The sequence below is a fragment of the Lethenteron reissneri genome, chromosome 13, assembly GCF_015708825.2.
Source record: "Lethenteron reissneri isolate LAM-NWPU_2019-01 chromosome 13, ASM1570882v1, whole genome shotgun sequence".
NCBI classification, from domain to species: Eukaryota; Metazoa; Chordata; class Hyperoartia; order Petromyzontiformes; family Petromyzontidae; genus Lethenteron; species Lethenteron reissneri.
This window is the reverse complement of record NC_083791.1, coordinates 4,844,420-4,861,869: the sequence shown is the minus strand read 5'-3', so window position 1 is coordinate 4,861,869 and position 17,450 is coordinate 4,844,420. Positions and strand designations below refer to the sequence as shown.

At 48.8% G+C, this 17,450-nt stretch overlaps 1 protein-coding gene across 1 annotated transcript in view; it reads left to right on the top strand.

The window, feature by feature from the left end:
• Window positions 1–7,412, top strand: part of ABCG4 (ATP binding cassette subfamily G member 4) — a 78,642-nt gene extending 71,230 nt beyond the window's left edge. The window contains 7 exon segments of the mRNA XM_061550798.1: window positions 1,870–1,974; window positions 2,646–2,814; window positions 3,587–3,687; window positions 4,852–4,905; window positions 4,907–5,011; window positions 6,220–6,338; window positions 7,156–7,412. Of these exon segments, the coding sequence (XP_061406782.1) occupies window positions 1,870–1,974; window positions 2,646–2,814; window positions 3,587–3,687; window positions 4,852–4,905; window positions 4,907–5,011; window positions 6,220–6,338; window positions 7,156–7,387 (885 nt within the window). The 3' untranslated portion in view covers window positions 7,388–7,412.
• The last annotated feature ends 10,038 nt before the right edge of the window (window positions 7,413–17,450 follow it).

The window sequence follows — 17,450 nt, the reverse complement described above, 5'->3', positions numbered from 1 at the left end:
CTGGCGCTGTGTGAGTGGTCGGTGTGTAGGGGCTGTGCGGTGTGTGCACTGGCGCTGTGTGAGTGGTCGGTGTGTAGGTGGTGTGCGGTGTGTGCACTGGCGCTGTGTGAGTGGTCGGTGTGTAGGTGGTGTGCGGTGTGTGCACTGGCGCTGTGTGAGTGGTCGGTGTGTAGGGGCTGTGCGGTGTGTGCACTGGCGCTGTGTGAGTGGTCGGTGTGTAGGTGGTGTGCGGTGTGTGCACTGGCGCTGTGTGAGTGGTCGGTGTGTAGGTGGTGTGCGGTGTGTGCACTGGCGCTGTGTGAGTGGTCGGTGTGTAGGGGCTGTGCGGTGTGTGCACTGGCGCTGTGTGAGTGGTCGGTGTGTAGGTGGTGTGCGGTATGTGCACTGGCGCTGTGTAAGTGGTCAGTGTGTAGGGGCTGTGCGGTGTGTGCACTGGCGCTGTGTGAGTGGCCGGTGTGTAGGTGGTGTGCGGTGTGTGCACTGGCGCTGTGTGAGTGGTCGGTGTGTAGGGGCTGTGCGGTGTGTGCACTGGCGCTGTGTGAGTGGTCAGTGTGTAGGGGCTGTGCGGTGTGTGCACTGGCGCTGTGTGAGTGGTCGGTGTGTAGGGGCTGTGCGGTGTGTGCACTGGCGCTGTGTGAGTGGTCGGTGTGTAGGTGCTGCGCGGTGTGTGCACTGGCGCTGTGTGAGTGGTCGGTGTGTAGGAGCTGTGCGGTGTGTGCACTGGCGCTGTGTGAGTGGTCGGTGTGTAGGAGCTGTGCGGTGTGTGCACTGGCGCTGTGTGAGTGGTCGGTGTGTAGGGGCTGTGCGGTGTGTGCACTGGCGCTGTGTGAGTGGTCGGTGTGTAGGGGCTGTGCGGTGTGTGCACTGGCGCTGTGTGAGTGGTCGGTGTGTGGGTGGTGTGCGGTGTGTGCACTGGCGCTGTGTAAGTGGTCGGTGTGTAGGTGTTGTGCGGTGTGTGCACTGGCGCTGTGTGAGTGGTCGGTGTGTAGGAGCTGTGCGGTGTGTGCACTGGCGCTGTGTGAGTGGTCGGTGTGTAGGTGGTGTGCGGTGTGTGCACTGGCGCTGTGTGAGTGGTCGGTGTGTAGGTGTTGTGCGGTGTGTGCACTGGCGCTGTGTAAGTGGTCGGTGTGTAGGTGCTGTGCGGTGTGTGCACTGGCGCTGTGTGAGTGGTCGGTGTGTAGGGGCTGTGCGGTGTGTGCACTGGCGCTGTGTAAGTGGTCGGTGTGTAGGGGCTGTGCGGTGTGTGCACTGGCGCTGTGTGAGTGGTCGGTGTGTAGGGGCTGTGCGGTGTGTGCACTGGCGCTGTGTAAGTGGTCGGTGTGTAGGGGCTGTGCGGTGTGTGCACTGGCGCTGTGTGAGTGGTCGGTGTGTAGGGGCTGTGCGGTGTGTGCACTGGCGCTGTGTGAGTGGTCGGTGTGTAGGGGCTGTGCGGTGTGTGCACTGGCGCTGTGTGAGTGGTCGGTGTGTAGGTGTTGTGCGGTGTGTGCACTGGCGTTGTGTGAGTGGTCGGTGTGTAGGGGCTGTGCGGTGTGTGCACTGGCGCTGTGTAAGTGGTCGGTGTGTAGGGGCTGTGCGGTGTGTGCACTGGCGCTGTGTGAGTGGTCGGTGTGTAGGTGCTGTGCGGTGTGTGCACTGGCGCTGTGTGAGTGGTCGGTGTGTAGGTGTTGTGCGGTGTGTGCACTGGCGCTGTGTGAGTGGTCGGTGTGTGGGTGTTGTGCGGTGTGTGCACTGGCGCTGTGTGAGTGGTCGGTGTGTGGGTGTTGTGCGGTGTGTGCACTGGCGCTGTGTGAGTGGTCGGTGTGTAGGTGCTGTGCGGTGTGTAGGTGCTGTGAGCTGTGTAAGAGCTGTGTTCCCCTGTGTGTCGTCCAGGAGCGAAGTGCTGTCAGTGAAAACTGCCACAGCTTCTCAACGGGTGGATTCACGCAATTCTCAATCCTATTCAAGCGCAGCATCCTCTCCATCATGAGGGACATGGTGAGTCACAGAGACCAATACCTTATATTTTCACCTCCGATTATCGCAGTTGACTACGTACAATGCAAAAGAAGGTTAAACTGTACATTAATACTACATTTTCATGTTGTTGCCTTGTATAACATTGTGAATACAATTCAATATTATTGTTTACCCAGGAAAGCCTCGCCAATTATTCAGACCCTTTTTCAGGATGGCCCTGTTAAGTTTGCTCCTCGGGGGAAATATTGTAGTGTGAAATTAATATTTTCAATTTCAAAAACTGAGTTATCGTTATCAAGTGTTAATTAAACGTGTTTGGTACTGCGTGTAAATGTAATGTAACAATTAATGATGTAATTACAATGATGAATTCGTTTGCATATGATGGACGTGCCCTCTAACCGCCAAGGCTGTCCCACCGCTCCCCTCCACGAGTCCGGCTTGGAGAGGCCTGGCCGTGAGGCTGCATGGCGGTCGTCCCCTCCGTGTGAACGTCGCCACGAGGGAGACGCAGGCGTGGCTGCTGGCCACCCATCCCCTCGTGTGGCGTGACGGCCTTCATAGCCGCTACTCGCTGGCGGCACTTGCCCCCAGCAGTCTATGAGGCTATCGGGGGTGGGATCTTTGTCTTTGTCGTCACCTTTGCGATCGTGCGCAAGCCCCGAGCCCGTTTGTCGTCGTCGTTTCAGGTGCTCACCCACATGCGCCTGGGCTCCCACATCGCCATCGGCCTCCTCATTGGCCTGCTGTACCTGCACATCGGCAACGAGGCCACCAAGGTCTTCAACAACTCCGGCTTCCTCTTCTTCTCCATGCTCTTCCTCATGTTCGCCGCCCTCATGCCCACCGTGCTCACCTGTGAGTTCTCCTCTGGCTGGCGACTCGGTGTCGAGATGTTAACCCCCTCGCCTGGTATGCAGGAAGTCGTGGGTTGGATCCCGACCCCTGACGCCTGTTGTACATTTGGAGTTTTGCGTGTCTCTCTCTTTCTCTCATTATCATCACGGTGGCTAGGAGATGTTAACCCCCTCGCCTGGTATGCAGGAAGTCGTGGGTTCGATCCCGACCCCTGACGCCTGTTGTACATTTGGAGTTTTGCGTGTCTCTTTTCCCCGTGGTCATGTGGATTTTTCTCCGGGTCCTCCGGTTTTACCCTCCACATTTAGAATGAACATCACGCGTTTAACAGTATTTGGCCGCTATAAATGTTCACGTTGTGAGCAACTTCGTTACGCTATCGTTTGTGACAGCAAGGTCGCTTCTGAAAAATAGCTGTACAGCTCTGTGTGCCTTACCTGGTAAAATTAAAAAAAATAGTTATGTTAACTACCTTGCCTGGGAAACTAAAAGCCGTGGGTTCGATCCCAACCCTGACGCCTGTATATTTGGCGTTTGCATTTTCTCCCCATGATTGCGTGGATTTTTCTCCAGGTCTTCTGGTTTAGAGTATTTGGCTGCTAGAGATTTCCACACGATGAGCTCGCATTAGTGATAGTCAGGTCGCTTCTGGAAAAAAATAACTACATAGCTCAAGTGGGCCTTACATGGTAAAAAAAAAGTTTAGTTAGAATTTTGTTGTATTTTATATATAACGTTAGTCATTGCGGGTGTGTATTTTGTGTGCCCACAGTCCCTGAGGAGATGGGAGTGTTCATGAGGGAGCACCTCAACTACTGGTACAGCCTCAAGGCCTACTACCTTGCCAAGACGATGGCCGACATTCCCTTCCAGGTAGCCGCTCGCCGCTGGGATGACCGGCGGCTTTCCCGCTCAGAGGCCAAGGCAACGCCCTGCGATGCCTTAACCGTAGTCATCGTCAGTTATCGTCACAATTACCATCATGCTCGTCAGCATCATCATGGTCAGCAGTTTCACTCTTGTTGGCATCATAATTGTTCTTCTTGGTTCTTTCGGTAAAGTCACGTAGAATGGAAATAATAAAATAATACAAATAAAACATAATAAAATAATTCTCACGACGTTTCGGCCACAACGCAAGCAGCCGTCCTCAGGTGGAGAAGCGTTTTGTCTCTGTCTATTTCCATTCCACGTGACTTTACCGAAAGAACCAAGAAGATGAATCCCTGCAGTCACGAAAGCTTTAAATCGAAAAAATCAACATTGTTATTATCATCGTAAATGTTTGTTTACGAAGGACTCGGCAACGCCGTGTTGGTCCAAGTGGTTGTGTGACCATACTCTTTTTTTTTTCGGTAAAGTCACGTGGGTAAAAAATAAAATAAATGAAAAGAACTAAATTATATCACCTCCGTGACTTTACCGAAAAAAGCAAAGAGTATGAATCCTTGCAGTCACGAAAGCTTCAAATCTAGAATTAATGTGTGACCATACTTCACCATGCTGGTCAGAGCACTTTGGTGAGGGAGGCGGGGATGGGAGCGGGATCCAGGACCGATTTGAATATCGCTCGCCAATTGACGTTAACCGTGACCAGGGATCAAACTCAAGTCGTGTTGTTTAGTTCACAGCGCTATGAACTACTCCACACCGGTCTTCATGACCATCATCGTAAAGGTCACAATACCGCTTCTCTTTTTTCCTCCTCCTCCTTGGGAAATCCCTCCCAATCGTTGCTTTTCTCAATTCGGGAAGCGTATAAACTCTTACTCATCACACCGTCGGTTTGTTTTATTGCCGATCGCTCAGCGTTTTGGGCACCTCCGATGAACGCGGTTGGCTACGTACGGCGGGGTGGGGGGGGCGGCCGAAAGAAGTTCACCGTGCCTTGTTACCTGTGGCTTAGCAAACGTGATAAACAAAAAAAGCGTCACTTCATAATTGTCGTGAACGATAGAACCGCCGCCGCCGCCGTGGTCGTCGTCGTGGGTGATTCACGCCCGCGATGGTTTGGGATGAACGTCGCCCCGCGCGCAGGTGGCCTTCCCCATGGCGTATTGCGCCATCGTCTACTGGATGACGTCGCAGCCGCCCTGAGCTGCTGCGCTTCGTCCTCTTCACGGCCATCTCCGTCATGACGTCGCTGGTGGCGCAGTCGCTGGGCCTTCTCATCGGCGCCGCCTCCACCTCCCTACAGGTTCGCGCTGCCCCGCGCAGTCCCCACCGCTGTATTGGGGGGGGGGGGGGCGGAGAGGGAGGGCTTCCTTCGAGCCATTGGCTTAACAAATTGCTCGACGGTATTACCTGGTTCTAGATTTGAAGCTTTCGTGACTGCAAGGATTCATACTCTTAGGTTTTTTCGGTAAAGTCACGTAGGTATAAATACATAAATAATAAATAATACATCGCAACGTTTCGGAGGCAACACAAGCTTCCTTCATCAGGTGTAAAAAGGCACAGCAAAATAACTGTAGTGACTGTAACTCACTGGCATGGCAGATGCTGTCACTTTTTTTTGTCAATTTACTTTGAGATTGACTATTGTGTATAGTAGCTCTGCTTTTTTTTTATTAGGTAAAGGTCGTTAAAGAAGGGTATCGTAGTGTGTTTGATGGAGAATGTCGGTTTTGGAAAGAAAAATGTCTGTATGTATGTATGAACTTCTTTCGCACCGTACTTAGCCAACCGTGCTAATCGGAGGTGCGGGGGAACTACTTGAAACACGTGACCACCCCATGTACAACACGCTCGCTTTAGGCCAGGGGGCTACATGGTGGGCAGCAGAGGGTAGTACGGAAAAATACATTGTCGCATTGTATTTGTACGTTCCCAAATCTGTGCCAGCCACCTTCACCAACCCGCGCTGACCATCGTGCTGAAAGTGTGGTAAACTAATCTCCACTCACGCGCACGGTGTAAGGAGGTGCTCGCCCAGCAGTGGATTATCACCGACTGACTTGTTATGATTATTGTTGTGAGGGGTGACGTCACTGTGGTGAGACGTCACGCACGCACGCGCGTGCTAGTGATTACGTTACGACGCGCCGTGTGTGCTAATGATTACGTTACGACGCGCCGTGCGTGCTAGTGATTACGTTACGACGCGCCGTGTGTGCTAGTGATTACGTTACGACGCGCCGTGTGTGCTAGTGATTACGTTACGACGCGCCGTGTGTGCTAATGATTACGTTACGACGCGCCGTGCGTGCTAGTGATTACGTTACGACGCGCCGTGTGTGCTAGTGATTACGTTACGACGCGCCGTGTGTGCTAGTGATTACGTTACGACGCGCCGTGTGTGCTAGTGATTACGTTACGATGCGCCGTGCGTGCAAGTGATTACGTTACGCTGTGCCGTGCATGCTAGTGATTACGTTACGACGTGCCGTGCGTGGATGAACCCAGGTGGCGACGTACGCCGGTCCGGTCACCGCCATCCCCGTGCTGCTCTTCTCCGGCTTCTTTGTCAGCTTCGACACCATCCCCACCTACCTGCAGTGGATCTCCTACATCTCCTACGTCAGGTAGGGGGGCTGCTGGCCATCACGTGACGACGCGTGGCGGGCGTCCTGCTGTAAGGCCCCTGGCAACAGGATGACTCCTTCGCATTTCTGGCAAATCGCCTGATGAAGCTGGTGGAAATCGCCAGTGAAAATCGTCGTTAACTCAAATTGTAAATGTTGTGGGTTTTACTCTCCAATAAAATGAATTAGTAACCAATTTGTACGTTTTGTTAACGTGACAAACCTTACTTATTGGCTGTGTCGGGTGGTGGTGGGTTAACGACACATTTATATTTACGAGTTCTAACCCATAAAACGTTTATTATGAATAATAGTTATCGCAAAAGCCTACGTGTTAAACAAGTGTCTTACTTGTCCAGTTATAACCCCCTTTACGTTGTCCGCAAACGTTTGGCAGCAGCAGCAGCAAACAGTCCTCCTCTGCTGGTGATGATCATCACATCACATCTGCTGCTGCTTTTGTTTTTGGGTCATTCCCCTCTCTCTTCTAGGACCACCACCACCAGGCCACACCAGTCCATCTTTTTCTTGTGTCATCCTCTGCTTCTGTTGCCCTCTACGGGCATTGCCAATGCTCCTGCTGGATTCCTTGTTTTGCGGCATTCTTTTGACGAAACCGTAGCAGTCTGTTCCTGAATCTTTCCCGTCGTCGTTCGTTCCATTTTGAAGTTCGCTCTCGCGCGTCCTGTTATTCTGTTCAACCTTCTTCCTGCCCAGTATTACTCGTAGGCTGCGGCTCCTCTACCTTCGCGCAGAGACGGACCCACAACCCTTGCCAGCTCTCTGAACTTTTATTAATTTCCGTCTGCGCCGACAGGTACGGCTTCGAAGGCGTCCTCATTTCCATCTACGGGCTGGATCGCGCCGAGCTGAACTGCAACTCCACGGCCGCCCTGTGCCCATTCCAGCAACCGACGGCCGTGCTGGAGCAGCTCGCGGTGCAGGACGGCAAGCTGTACCTCGACTTCATCATCCTCGCCGTGTTCTTCCTGTGCCTGCGCCTGCTGGCCTACGTCGTGCTGCGGATCCGCGTCAAGGCCGAGAGATAAAAGCTCCCCCCCCCTCCCGTGCGGGTTTCGCCGGTAACGCGTTCATGGCCCCCCCCCCCCCCCCCCCCGTGGTGGGGAGCAGCCAAGCGGGGGCGGCGGCGAAGGAAGCGTGGTGGGCGGGCACCCGGCGGAGGAAAGCAACAATGATGAACGGAACAATAACTCGCGAAACGAGCAAACAAACAAATCGAAAATCACTCTTCACCCACCGATAAATCACGCCACGTCGCCCGCCAAAACAGCTCGCACGCGTGCCGTCGGGGGGGGGGCAGGGGGGGGGGAGAAGGGGGACGCGTCGCGTCTGCGCTACCGCGGTGGTCGATCACGCGAGCCGCGGGAGTTTTGGCGATCGTGAGAGAGGCCGTGCCGCTCTCTCGGGGTGGATGTTGAAGTCAGGAACTGGACCCGGGCTTTGCTGATGCTTTTGTTTCGTAACCGCCGTGGCAGAGGGTGCTGCTGCTATGCTTGGGGTACGGAGGCATTATCGGGCGCCACACCTGGATGTTAATTGCGAGTATTTCTCGCAAAGATGAGCTTCCCGTTGGCCAGCCCGCGTTGCTTTAGTAAACTTGGCAGGCCATCAGACAGCTCGATATTTGTCAATTAAAGGAAAGCTGGCTTTTTGAGCAGCCTGCCAACGGAGCTCATGCTTTGGTATTCAGCAGCAGTGCGGTCGGCTGGATGTGCCAAAAGCGGTGGATGGATTCTTTTCAGCCGTTCGTTTTTGGTACGTCGGGCATTGGAGAGAGTCTTGAGCCATTGCAAGCAAATCTTCGCTGACTGCACCAAAAAAATAACAACGGTTGAGTGTGGAACTATTTTGACATCTGCCCAACAATGTGTAAAATGCACTCGTTGACTGGATGTTAGAAAATGACCACAGGCAGAGATTGAGAACCACCCTCAATGCGAAGAATCCATTGCCCCCAGCAGCCGGGCTGAGACCGGTGGAATAGCGAGACATTTTACAGGATCGTGTTACAGTTACGGCAGAGTATTGAGATGGCAGTACGAATTAAAAGTGTTGCTTCCCTGTGCTGTGCAGTTCTGCTGCTTCTTTGCAAGTGGTTGCAAAAATTTTACGATCCCGAAGGCGAGCAATACCCGCTAACCCGTCGGCTTGTATCTTTGTAGTCAGCGCAAATGTCATTGTAGCTTATTTATTTTTAGGACATGCTGGGCCGAAGTTTATTTATTTATTTTTATTTCGGAATGATTGTACGTGGCAATCATAAGCCGCGATGTCCAAGTTCGAAAATCAAGTCGTTGGCTTCATGGGGACGGTGAATTTAATGGCACGCGGCCGCCCAGAATGAGTCCAGCGGGCACGAGTTTACCGAGTGAGCGACCGGTTTGTTTCGGTGCTCCCGCAGTCACGCGGCGGATAGTCGTTCACCTTTCACGTGTGGAGCAGGTGTCCCCCCGCGTCCCACGATTTCCACTTGCGTGGGAGGGGGGAGAGATAGTTGTCTTCATTTAAATACTGGATTGGGTCACACGGCACACATTCCTGGGTATCATTCCACTGTTGTCCGATGCTCTTCGACCTTTGACGGGGAGCGGCAGTGATGGTCCAATAAGGCTTTCTTGATTTCAAGGGGGGTGTGGGGGGTTGGGTGTCCAGTGAGGACGTCGGCATGTATCAAGAGGGTCTGGGGCACCGCTGCAGCGGTTCTATTCCCAAAGCTTTAATTTCTCCACGTGTTCACGTTGAGGGATTCTTCCGCATTTTTATTTTAAATTAAACGTGCAAGCCTTAAACAGATTGCTCGCTCATCGACTCCGGTTGTGGCAGAAGGTATATCTTGTCATCTGGTCGAAATTGCTGGATGGCTATATTGGCATTGAGCCATCAACAACAAAAAAAAATAAACTAGGATTTCGCAGTCTACGTCAGACTCGAAGGGGACCACTTTAGACGCCGCTCGCCACTGATGTTAGCCGAGGCTGAAAATTGACTTGGGTCTTGGCACTAAATGGCTGAATATAAAACGGACACATTTTACGCTTGTGTTGTCAGCGGATGTTCACCATTAAGTGGGTGCCTACGACAACAGTTTTGAGTCTTAATGTTTAACAAAACGCACGGGTTCCTCGTGTGTACAGCGTACATTTTTATGCACAAGGGACATTTAAATAGATATTGACGATGCAATGCAAAGTTGCAGGGAGATAATCGTAGGCCTATTTGAAGCCTATTTTTTTAATCCATAGCCTAGGATAAGTGCATGGATGTTCTGAGTAGCCGTTTAAAAACTAAAGCTAACAACGATGTGAGTTTGTTTGTACTGCTAAGTCTCGTTCTCTAAATATCTCGACCACCCCTCGCACACACACAGACAAGTAGTTGTGCACGTGTGAAAGCAAGTCCTGACTTTTTCCTTAGTTAAATTAAGCGGATTCGAGTAGGCGATCAACAGCTGTTGTGGTCGTTTTTTTTACGTCTCTGTGACCTGTGGATGTTTGTATCTCTTTTCAGGCGATACAATGCTTTTATTTGAGTCCTAAGTTGGTTTTAATTATGTTATTAATCATACCAATAAATAATGGTACTTTGTTTTGCTTGTTTTTGGTTACCTTTGGCATTGTCTCCCGTTCACCTGTTAGACGGTTTTTACCACCTTTATTATGGAGCTTGTAGATGCAGGCACAGGAGTTTACATGTGGACTGGCCAAAGTCGAGGCATTTTCTCCGTATAATGAAAGCTCTAACAATATATCTTTGCCGTACCGTCGCTCACAGACAGGAATTGAAATCAGATTCCCCAAGTGCGTTATCCTTTCATGGCGTTAGATAATTTATCAGCGGACGACTGTTAGAGGCGCGGACAAGGGCCGCATTGGTGTGAAGTCTAGACAAACATTCGCCTATCCCCACATTTCATCGACCTTATCCCAAACGCCTTACTTTCCAGTCCACTTCCTTTTGTAATTAAACGTGACATTTTATTTTAGTTTCTATTAATTGGTTTTCGAGCAGTCACCGTTATAGCACGCTGTCGCCGTACGCTGGTTTACCATCACCTGCTCAGTCTGCGATGTAAAGCCCGAATGATACATTTGTTGGTATCTATATATAAATAATATACATATCCTCCGTGTTGCTTTCAATATTTTAAGATGCGTCCACACCTGAGCGATCAGTCGTGCAACCAAATCTCTCCAAAAAAATATTGCAGCCGAATCGTCTGTAACTGCTTTGTCCACATCGCAGTAGTTTCTGCAACAAGGGTGTGTCTGGGTTGTGGATAGATTATCTGGCCATGCCCACTACAGCATGACCCCTTGCCCTTATCCTGGTTAACAAAGGAAACGTTGCCCCTATAGCCTGAAAAAGTGGTGTTAGTGAGCACCTAATGAACTAATGAAGGCCGCCACGGCACACGAGGGGGTGGGCGACCAGCACCAGACCTGGCAGCCGCCTTTGTCTCCCCAGAGGCGATGTTTACACACCGCACCTAGGTACTCATTTGAGGCTGAGTCGATCTAGGGGAGGCCCCGGACCGGTTCAAAAAATCGTCGCTGGTGTTGGCCTTGAGCGGGAATCGAACTCGGGTGGCTGGGTTCGTAGTGCAGTGCGCTAACCGCTACATTACCACCCCATCCCGCCAGCCACATCACAATTCTAATGACCTACCATAGTTCTCGCATGTGCGCAACCGATGCACATTGGCGGTCAACCGATGCACATTGGCACACAAGCAAATCATTTTCATGCAACTGACCCGACCTACTTGGTGATGCTGCAATGGAAGTGGTGCACACAGCAACAAACTCGACATATCCGTCATTGGCACTGCCTTGAAAAGGATATTTTTTTTTGCACCATAGATTAATAGGTGCCGTGAGCAATGGTCCTTCGTAACGCACAGAGATACGCAGGAGAGATAGTAAAGAAGAGTCAGAGGCTACACTTTTCACCACCGTAGGGCCTGATAAGAATTTCATTTTTTAAATGTTTCCTGATGAACATTTTTTAAACTGGCATGTGGTTACCTCTAAGTAGCTACTGAGTACCAGACAAACCTCTCGGTTATCAAAAATGTGTTACTAAATAAACGAATTTGAATTAAATGTATGGGTTGCAGTGTGTGATCTTGTGCAATTATTTATCACAAATGATCATTCGCATTGTCTCCGTGGTGACTCGTACACTTGGTGGCACAGCTGATCACTCAGGTGTGGGTACACGTTGCGGTGGTGTGCTACCTTGTGAGCCATGGTCAGGGGTAGGCAATCTGCGGTTCCGGAGCCGCGTGCGGCTCTGTAAGTGACTGCTTCGTGACTTTACTTATTAAAGACCCCACCGTGTCTCGTATTCACGTGCGTTGCTGCTCTTGATATTGATTTGAGTTTTTTTCTCCACCCAATTTGAAAACGGTGGGCTCTTGTTGTTGTTTTGCCTGCCGACCCCTGGCAGTGAGGTTTTGTTCATTGTTTCATCGAGAAAAAAGAAACCTTCCCCCGCCTGTAGTAGATTTAACACGGTACAGCTGGTAGTGCTGGTGGTGGTGATGATGTTATACCAAATAACAAATGTGCCGGAGGCTTGAAGACTTCAGTGCTGTGACCCAGTGCTAAGAATTGAAGTCGGAATTCGGTTTGACAACTTGGACACGAGTGGTCTTGTGCGGCAGACTGGAAACACAAGGAAACATTTGCAGTTATCAAATTGGAAAAAAATATATATTTACAATATATGCATTGTTCCTGCGCGTTGGTGTTTGAATAATATGAGTGTTCACTTGTCTGTGCTCACAGTTGATGTCCTACACGGTAACCTTTGTGGAATCACTGTGGTTATGATGTATTTAACACAGCAATGCTTCCGTGTGATAGCCATGTAGAGTGTGTGAGTTGTTGCTGTTGGAGGAAAACGCAATGCAGTATTTTGGCCAGGCTATAGTGGGGTACTTGCTTATAGCTAGCAATGTGAAAATATTCTGAATAATAATAATGACGATTGCACATATGCGCGATGCTGGTTCTTTGTTGGTGATGAGTCTTTTTAGTTTGTTTGGATGTTGAACCACTGTACGAGAAGTGTTTTATGCTCACGTGCATGATGACAACGCATGATTTTGAAAGCAATTTCTGAAAGAAAAAAAAATGGACACGTGTTAAATGTATTTCATGCAGCATCTACTGGACATGCTGAGTGTTTTATCAGGTAATACTGTAGCAGACAATTTTTCATATAACTGCGCAAAAAGACGGTGTGTGTTTTTTGTTTTTGTCTTTAATGTTGGGTTGAAGCTTGGGTTTTATTACCACAAAATACTCGACCGCGTATAAAATGAAATGCCCCAAATTGTGTTCGCGAGGGCGCACGTGTTGCGAACGACCTTGAGTATGGATTGTTTTGGCAAAGTTCACTTTACGCTTGTGATGGTGGGTCCCGCAGAAATGGGCGTCGCGAAGCAAGAGAGGCCACCAGGAGGGCGTACGGTATGATGCAGAGGTTGCTGGGCAATACACTTGAGGGTACCACACGGATTTTTAAACAATGCAAGCTCTTTGTGAATCTACTCTCACCAAAGTTAGGGGGGTGGTGTGGTGGTTTCATCTCCTCCTGTTTAGTACCCTGTCCTGTTAACACCGTGTTAAAAGGTGTGATTTTGTCTGTACTGTTAACAACCATGTACTGTAAACACCATGGGAAACGGTGTGATTTTGTCTTAACGCAACCAATGGGGAAAGGTAGCACCCACAGAAAGTGTTTTTCATTTTCAGGGATTCTCCAACGCAGACTGCTGATGGGTGGCGAGTTGCATCAGGCGGGATTCAAACTCTCACCTCTAGGAAGGAGATGGTTGCTCGCAGCGATAATGACCATGTTAGGGTACAGGGACTCCTTCACTTACGAATATTCGACTCATGAACTTTCAGAGATACGAACAAACCTGCCTGTTCGGAACGAGTCGTAAGTTCAACCGCTACGCAATAGATGGCGGTGATTGTTCGGTGTCATTACCCAGCATTCCCAGCATTTATACCTGGGCCGCCGCCATTGTCTGTTGTGTCGTCGCTGTACGGTTAACTACGACGTTTTCTGTGCTTTTCATGAACATTATTAACCCTCATTATGTCTCAGAAGCATAACAGTGGTGAAAGTGTTAATGGTGGTAGTGACATCTACAGGAGATTATACAACTTATAAAGCCATTCCCCGTGTTTAGTGTACATGCCGTACAACATGTTTGGAATCGATAGGCGTAAAGTTGACTTACTGTACAATTAGACTTATGAACAGAGCTTATGGAACCTAAATCATTCGTAAGTAGAGGAGGTCTCTGTACTGACACATTCAGCCAATAGATTGATGATACAGCAATTGCACAAAAAGCCATCCAAATTATTTGCACTCGTTTTGGCTCGCCGTAAATATACGATAGAAAATATCAGAGATGGAGCCGAGTGTACATTCACCTCCACGGAGATATCCGTGTTTCGATTTAAAGCTTTCGTGACTGCAGGGATTCATCTTCTTGGTTCTTTCGGTAAAGTCACGTAGAAGGGAAGTAATAAAATAATAAAAATATTTTATTATGTTTTATTTTTATTATTTTATTACTTCCCTTTTACGTGACTTTACCGAAAGAACCAAGAAGATATCCGTGTTGTTCTCTGTGGGAATGTGGCCCCTGCTGTTGTTTCTGAGGTTTGGTGGTGAGATGTAGTTTTCCTGTGCATCCATCTGCATAACAACGTTTCAAAGGGGAAACATGTTTACTGCTTCCAGTTATGAATGCTTTGCTCCTGCAGCGAATGACAACGTAATAATAACGTCCTTTGTTTATAGTGGAAAGCCTCAAGGAGTCTTCAGTAATGTTGGTTTCAGGAGGGTCCTGCATTGGAGATGCTACACAAATCCCACCGATGAGCGGCACGTGCGAAGAAGGAAAGCCACACAAATCAGAATGTTTAATTATCTTGGCGGAATCCGATGAGCTATGAAGCTCTTTTTCACAGATGTCTAGTCGGGGGGGGGGGGGGGCAGAAAGTTACATCGACAACAACAAAATAATACCATGAAGGTTATAAGAATAAGATAGAGAAAAGTGCAAGCAACAACAACAACATAATACCATGAAGGTGATAAGAATAAGATAGAGAAAAGTTACATCGACAACAACAAAATAATACCATGAAGGTGATAAGAATAAGATAGAGAAAAGTTCAGCAAAGCCCGGGAGTACAAATTGCACAAGTGCATAAACTCCTGAATATTTGTTAAGACCAAATGCAAGCTTGGATCAAGCAGCAAAGCAACAAAATAATCTAAGATCACAACAAAACACCACAATCCTTCGAGTACATTGCACTTTAAAATGAAACTATCGATACCATTGCTATGGTTCATAGTGCCAAATCGCAGTTGCAAATGTGGTTGTATCTGTCACTAGTCTTCAATTGCAGGATATATTTATAAGGAAGATTGATTGGGTTAAGGGAGGTAACAAAATTGTTCCAAAACGTCGGTGCTGCAACGGCAAAAGCTTTTGTCACCCATTACAAATCTTGTTCTCGGTTTTTTGGGCTTTGACAATGGTGTTCGTGAATTCTCTAAGTATAGTGCAGATTTGCCAATAAGGATTTTATGGATGAACAGGGCCCAATTTTTCTTGCATCAAGTAACTTGACATTGGATTTTAAGCAGAGGGCCACAATAGTGGGTCCAGTGCACATCGAAGAGCAGAATGATAAAGCGGGCGGGTGAAGTCTTGTTGTTTAATGGTGAATGAGTAGCTGATCTGTAAGCAACGTCACAGGAGCCAAAAAATGGTAGAATGTATTTGAAGCAATCCTTTTGTTTAATTATGTGCTTTCTAATATTCGTAATAGGTGAAGGCAATTAAACGGTATTTACGTGTGCAATGGGTTGATGGATGAGATCTGCCACTAGTGCAAATGTAGGAAACTCGCCTTCTCCTGTGGATGATGACGATGTCTCAATTGATGCTTATGCAGCACGGCCGGCCAGTTCAGATGTGGGTACGAAACGAGAGGTAGGAGACGATGATTTTTACAAACATTTTGAAGGTTGGTGCGTGAAGGGGGAGAAAGAGGCCGGTGATGTGAACGGTGGTGAATTTGGAGGATAAATTTTACCCTGGTGTGTTTTGTCAAAGACATGTCCTGCCGATCCAATATTATGATTATATCCGTTGACAATATCTCGTTTTGTGGATAGTTCTTTGTCACCCAGGAAGAGTGTCATTAGTAGAACATTCTTCATTTTCAATTTAATTGAATGTTTGCCAGAAGAGTCTTGTTTTTTTTTATTGTTACAATAGTATGGAAATGTAGTTTGTATTGCTTGACCAGTGCATCTATTTCTTAATGAAATATAAGTAATCCGATCAGGGAGGCTGCTCAATGGTTTTGCATTTAATCTAGGCGATAGCTCTAGCATTTAGGAATTGGTTCTTAAAATATGTCCAAGCATTTTTAAAAAACTAAATCTTGCTCACCGTATCCCAGGCAGAATGCAGTATCATATAAATGCTTGAAGATGAACATTATTCAATGATTGTTTTATCATGAATTCATGAGGTGTTTTCTTGTGTGTGATGAATGACAAAGATAAAGGCATGGTCACTGGGATGGTTACACAAGACTCGTTTAGAAAATTTACCGGGTGAATTTATCAGTAGGATATGGACGAGCGGTCTGATTTTATATATTGGGTCTAGTGGTTGATTCATCACGTGGTAGGTTTTGCTAGTTCCAATTAAGATCCCCTATGATTTACCAGTTCACCTTTTTGGAGTGGATAACATTATTTCATCCAGAGATTCATTTGCTATTTTGCTATTTGTTAGTGTATAGCAATACACAAGACTAAAATGTTGTATTTCCTGGAAGATAAATGTTTTGCCCGATACATTCAAAGGAGCACGTGTTGAATACAGATATAAGTTGTAAGCAGATATCGCCACATCTCCTCCTCTTGATTGTCTGGAGTTGAGGTCCAAACGGCTGAGCCACAGTAAAGGCGGGCAGCCGTGCCTCAGTGAAAGCGACCGGGCAGTGTTGGAGGTGCTTAGAGTCGTGGCAGATGCAGCTGAGCAGTGGCAAAGGTGGTCGCGACATGCGGTTGGGGGGTAGGAGTAGCAGTCAAGCCACAGCGGAGGGAGTCAGGGCCAAGAGGGGGTGGCAGGGTCTGCCATGTCACGGTGTTGTGTCAGGTGGCCATGGTGGTGGTAGCCGGAGCCAGAGCCACAAGAGGTGAATTCGCTCGGATGCAGATTGCGATGAGGTCTCCGCAGAGCCTCGGTCTCACTGAGCGAGCCCGGACGCTTTGAGGAAAGGGGGTAAGCCAACCGAACCCGGTTGGGCTGCCCTGGTGACAGGGAAACAACGGGCTGTGTGTGGAGACGAAGAAAGAAGGCCCCGCCAGCCGGTTAGTTTGTTCATCTAGGGTGGAGGAGACGCGCCGGTGTCATTTGCTGTTGAAGGACATCACTCGGCAAGTTTGTCCAGAAGTGTTTCGTGAACGGAACAGCTGCGCCACACAGAATGATCCAAACTGTTGCTGTACTGCCATCTCCTGGCCACCTTGCAGGCCAGGAGGGTATGCAGTTTTGCAAATCCGCCAAGCCTTAAATTCAACCTGCTGGAGCTTCGATGTGTGACCTCGCCTCCAGAGCCGGCCCAGCCACTAAGCGACCCTTGCAATTGCAAAGGGCCCCGTGGCCAGCAGAGGGCCCCCTTGAGTCACTGCTAGCTAGTGGGTGAAAAAAATCATACATCAAAGGGGCCTCCAACCAAATTTTGCTTAGGGCCCCCAAAGGTCTAGGGCCGGTTCTGCTCGCCTCGTCCGATGACATTACAAGAGAATGTCTCAATGTGGCTGCTGCCATCTCAATGAGACGATCTCTTGGTGATGTCTGGAAGAACTTCATCTCTGAGCTCATGACCCGATGAGGCTCAAAGCAGTTTGAGCGAAATGACAACGTCTTTTGTCGATGCTAAATTCAGTCATGAAAAGTAGAATATACCTGTGAAGAGCTTTATTGTGAGGTTTGTCGTTGGATGGTGGAGGGTTAATTTTGGCATA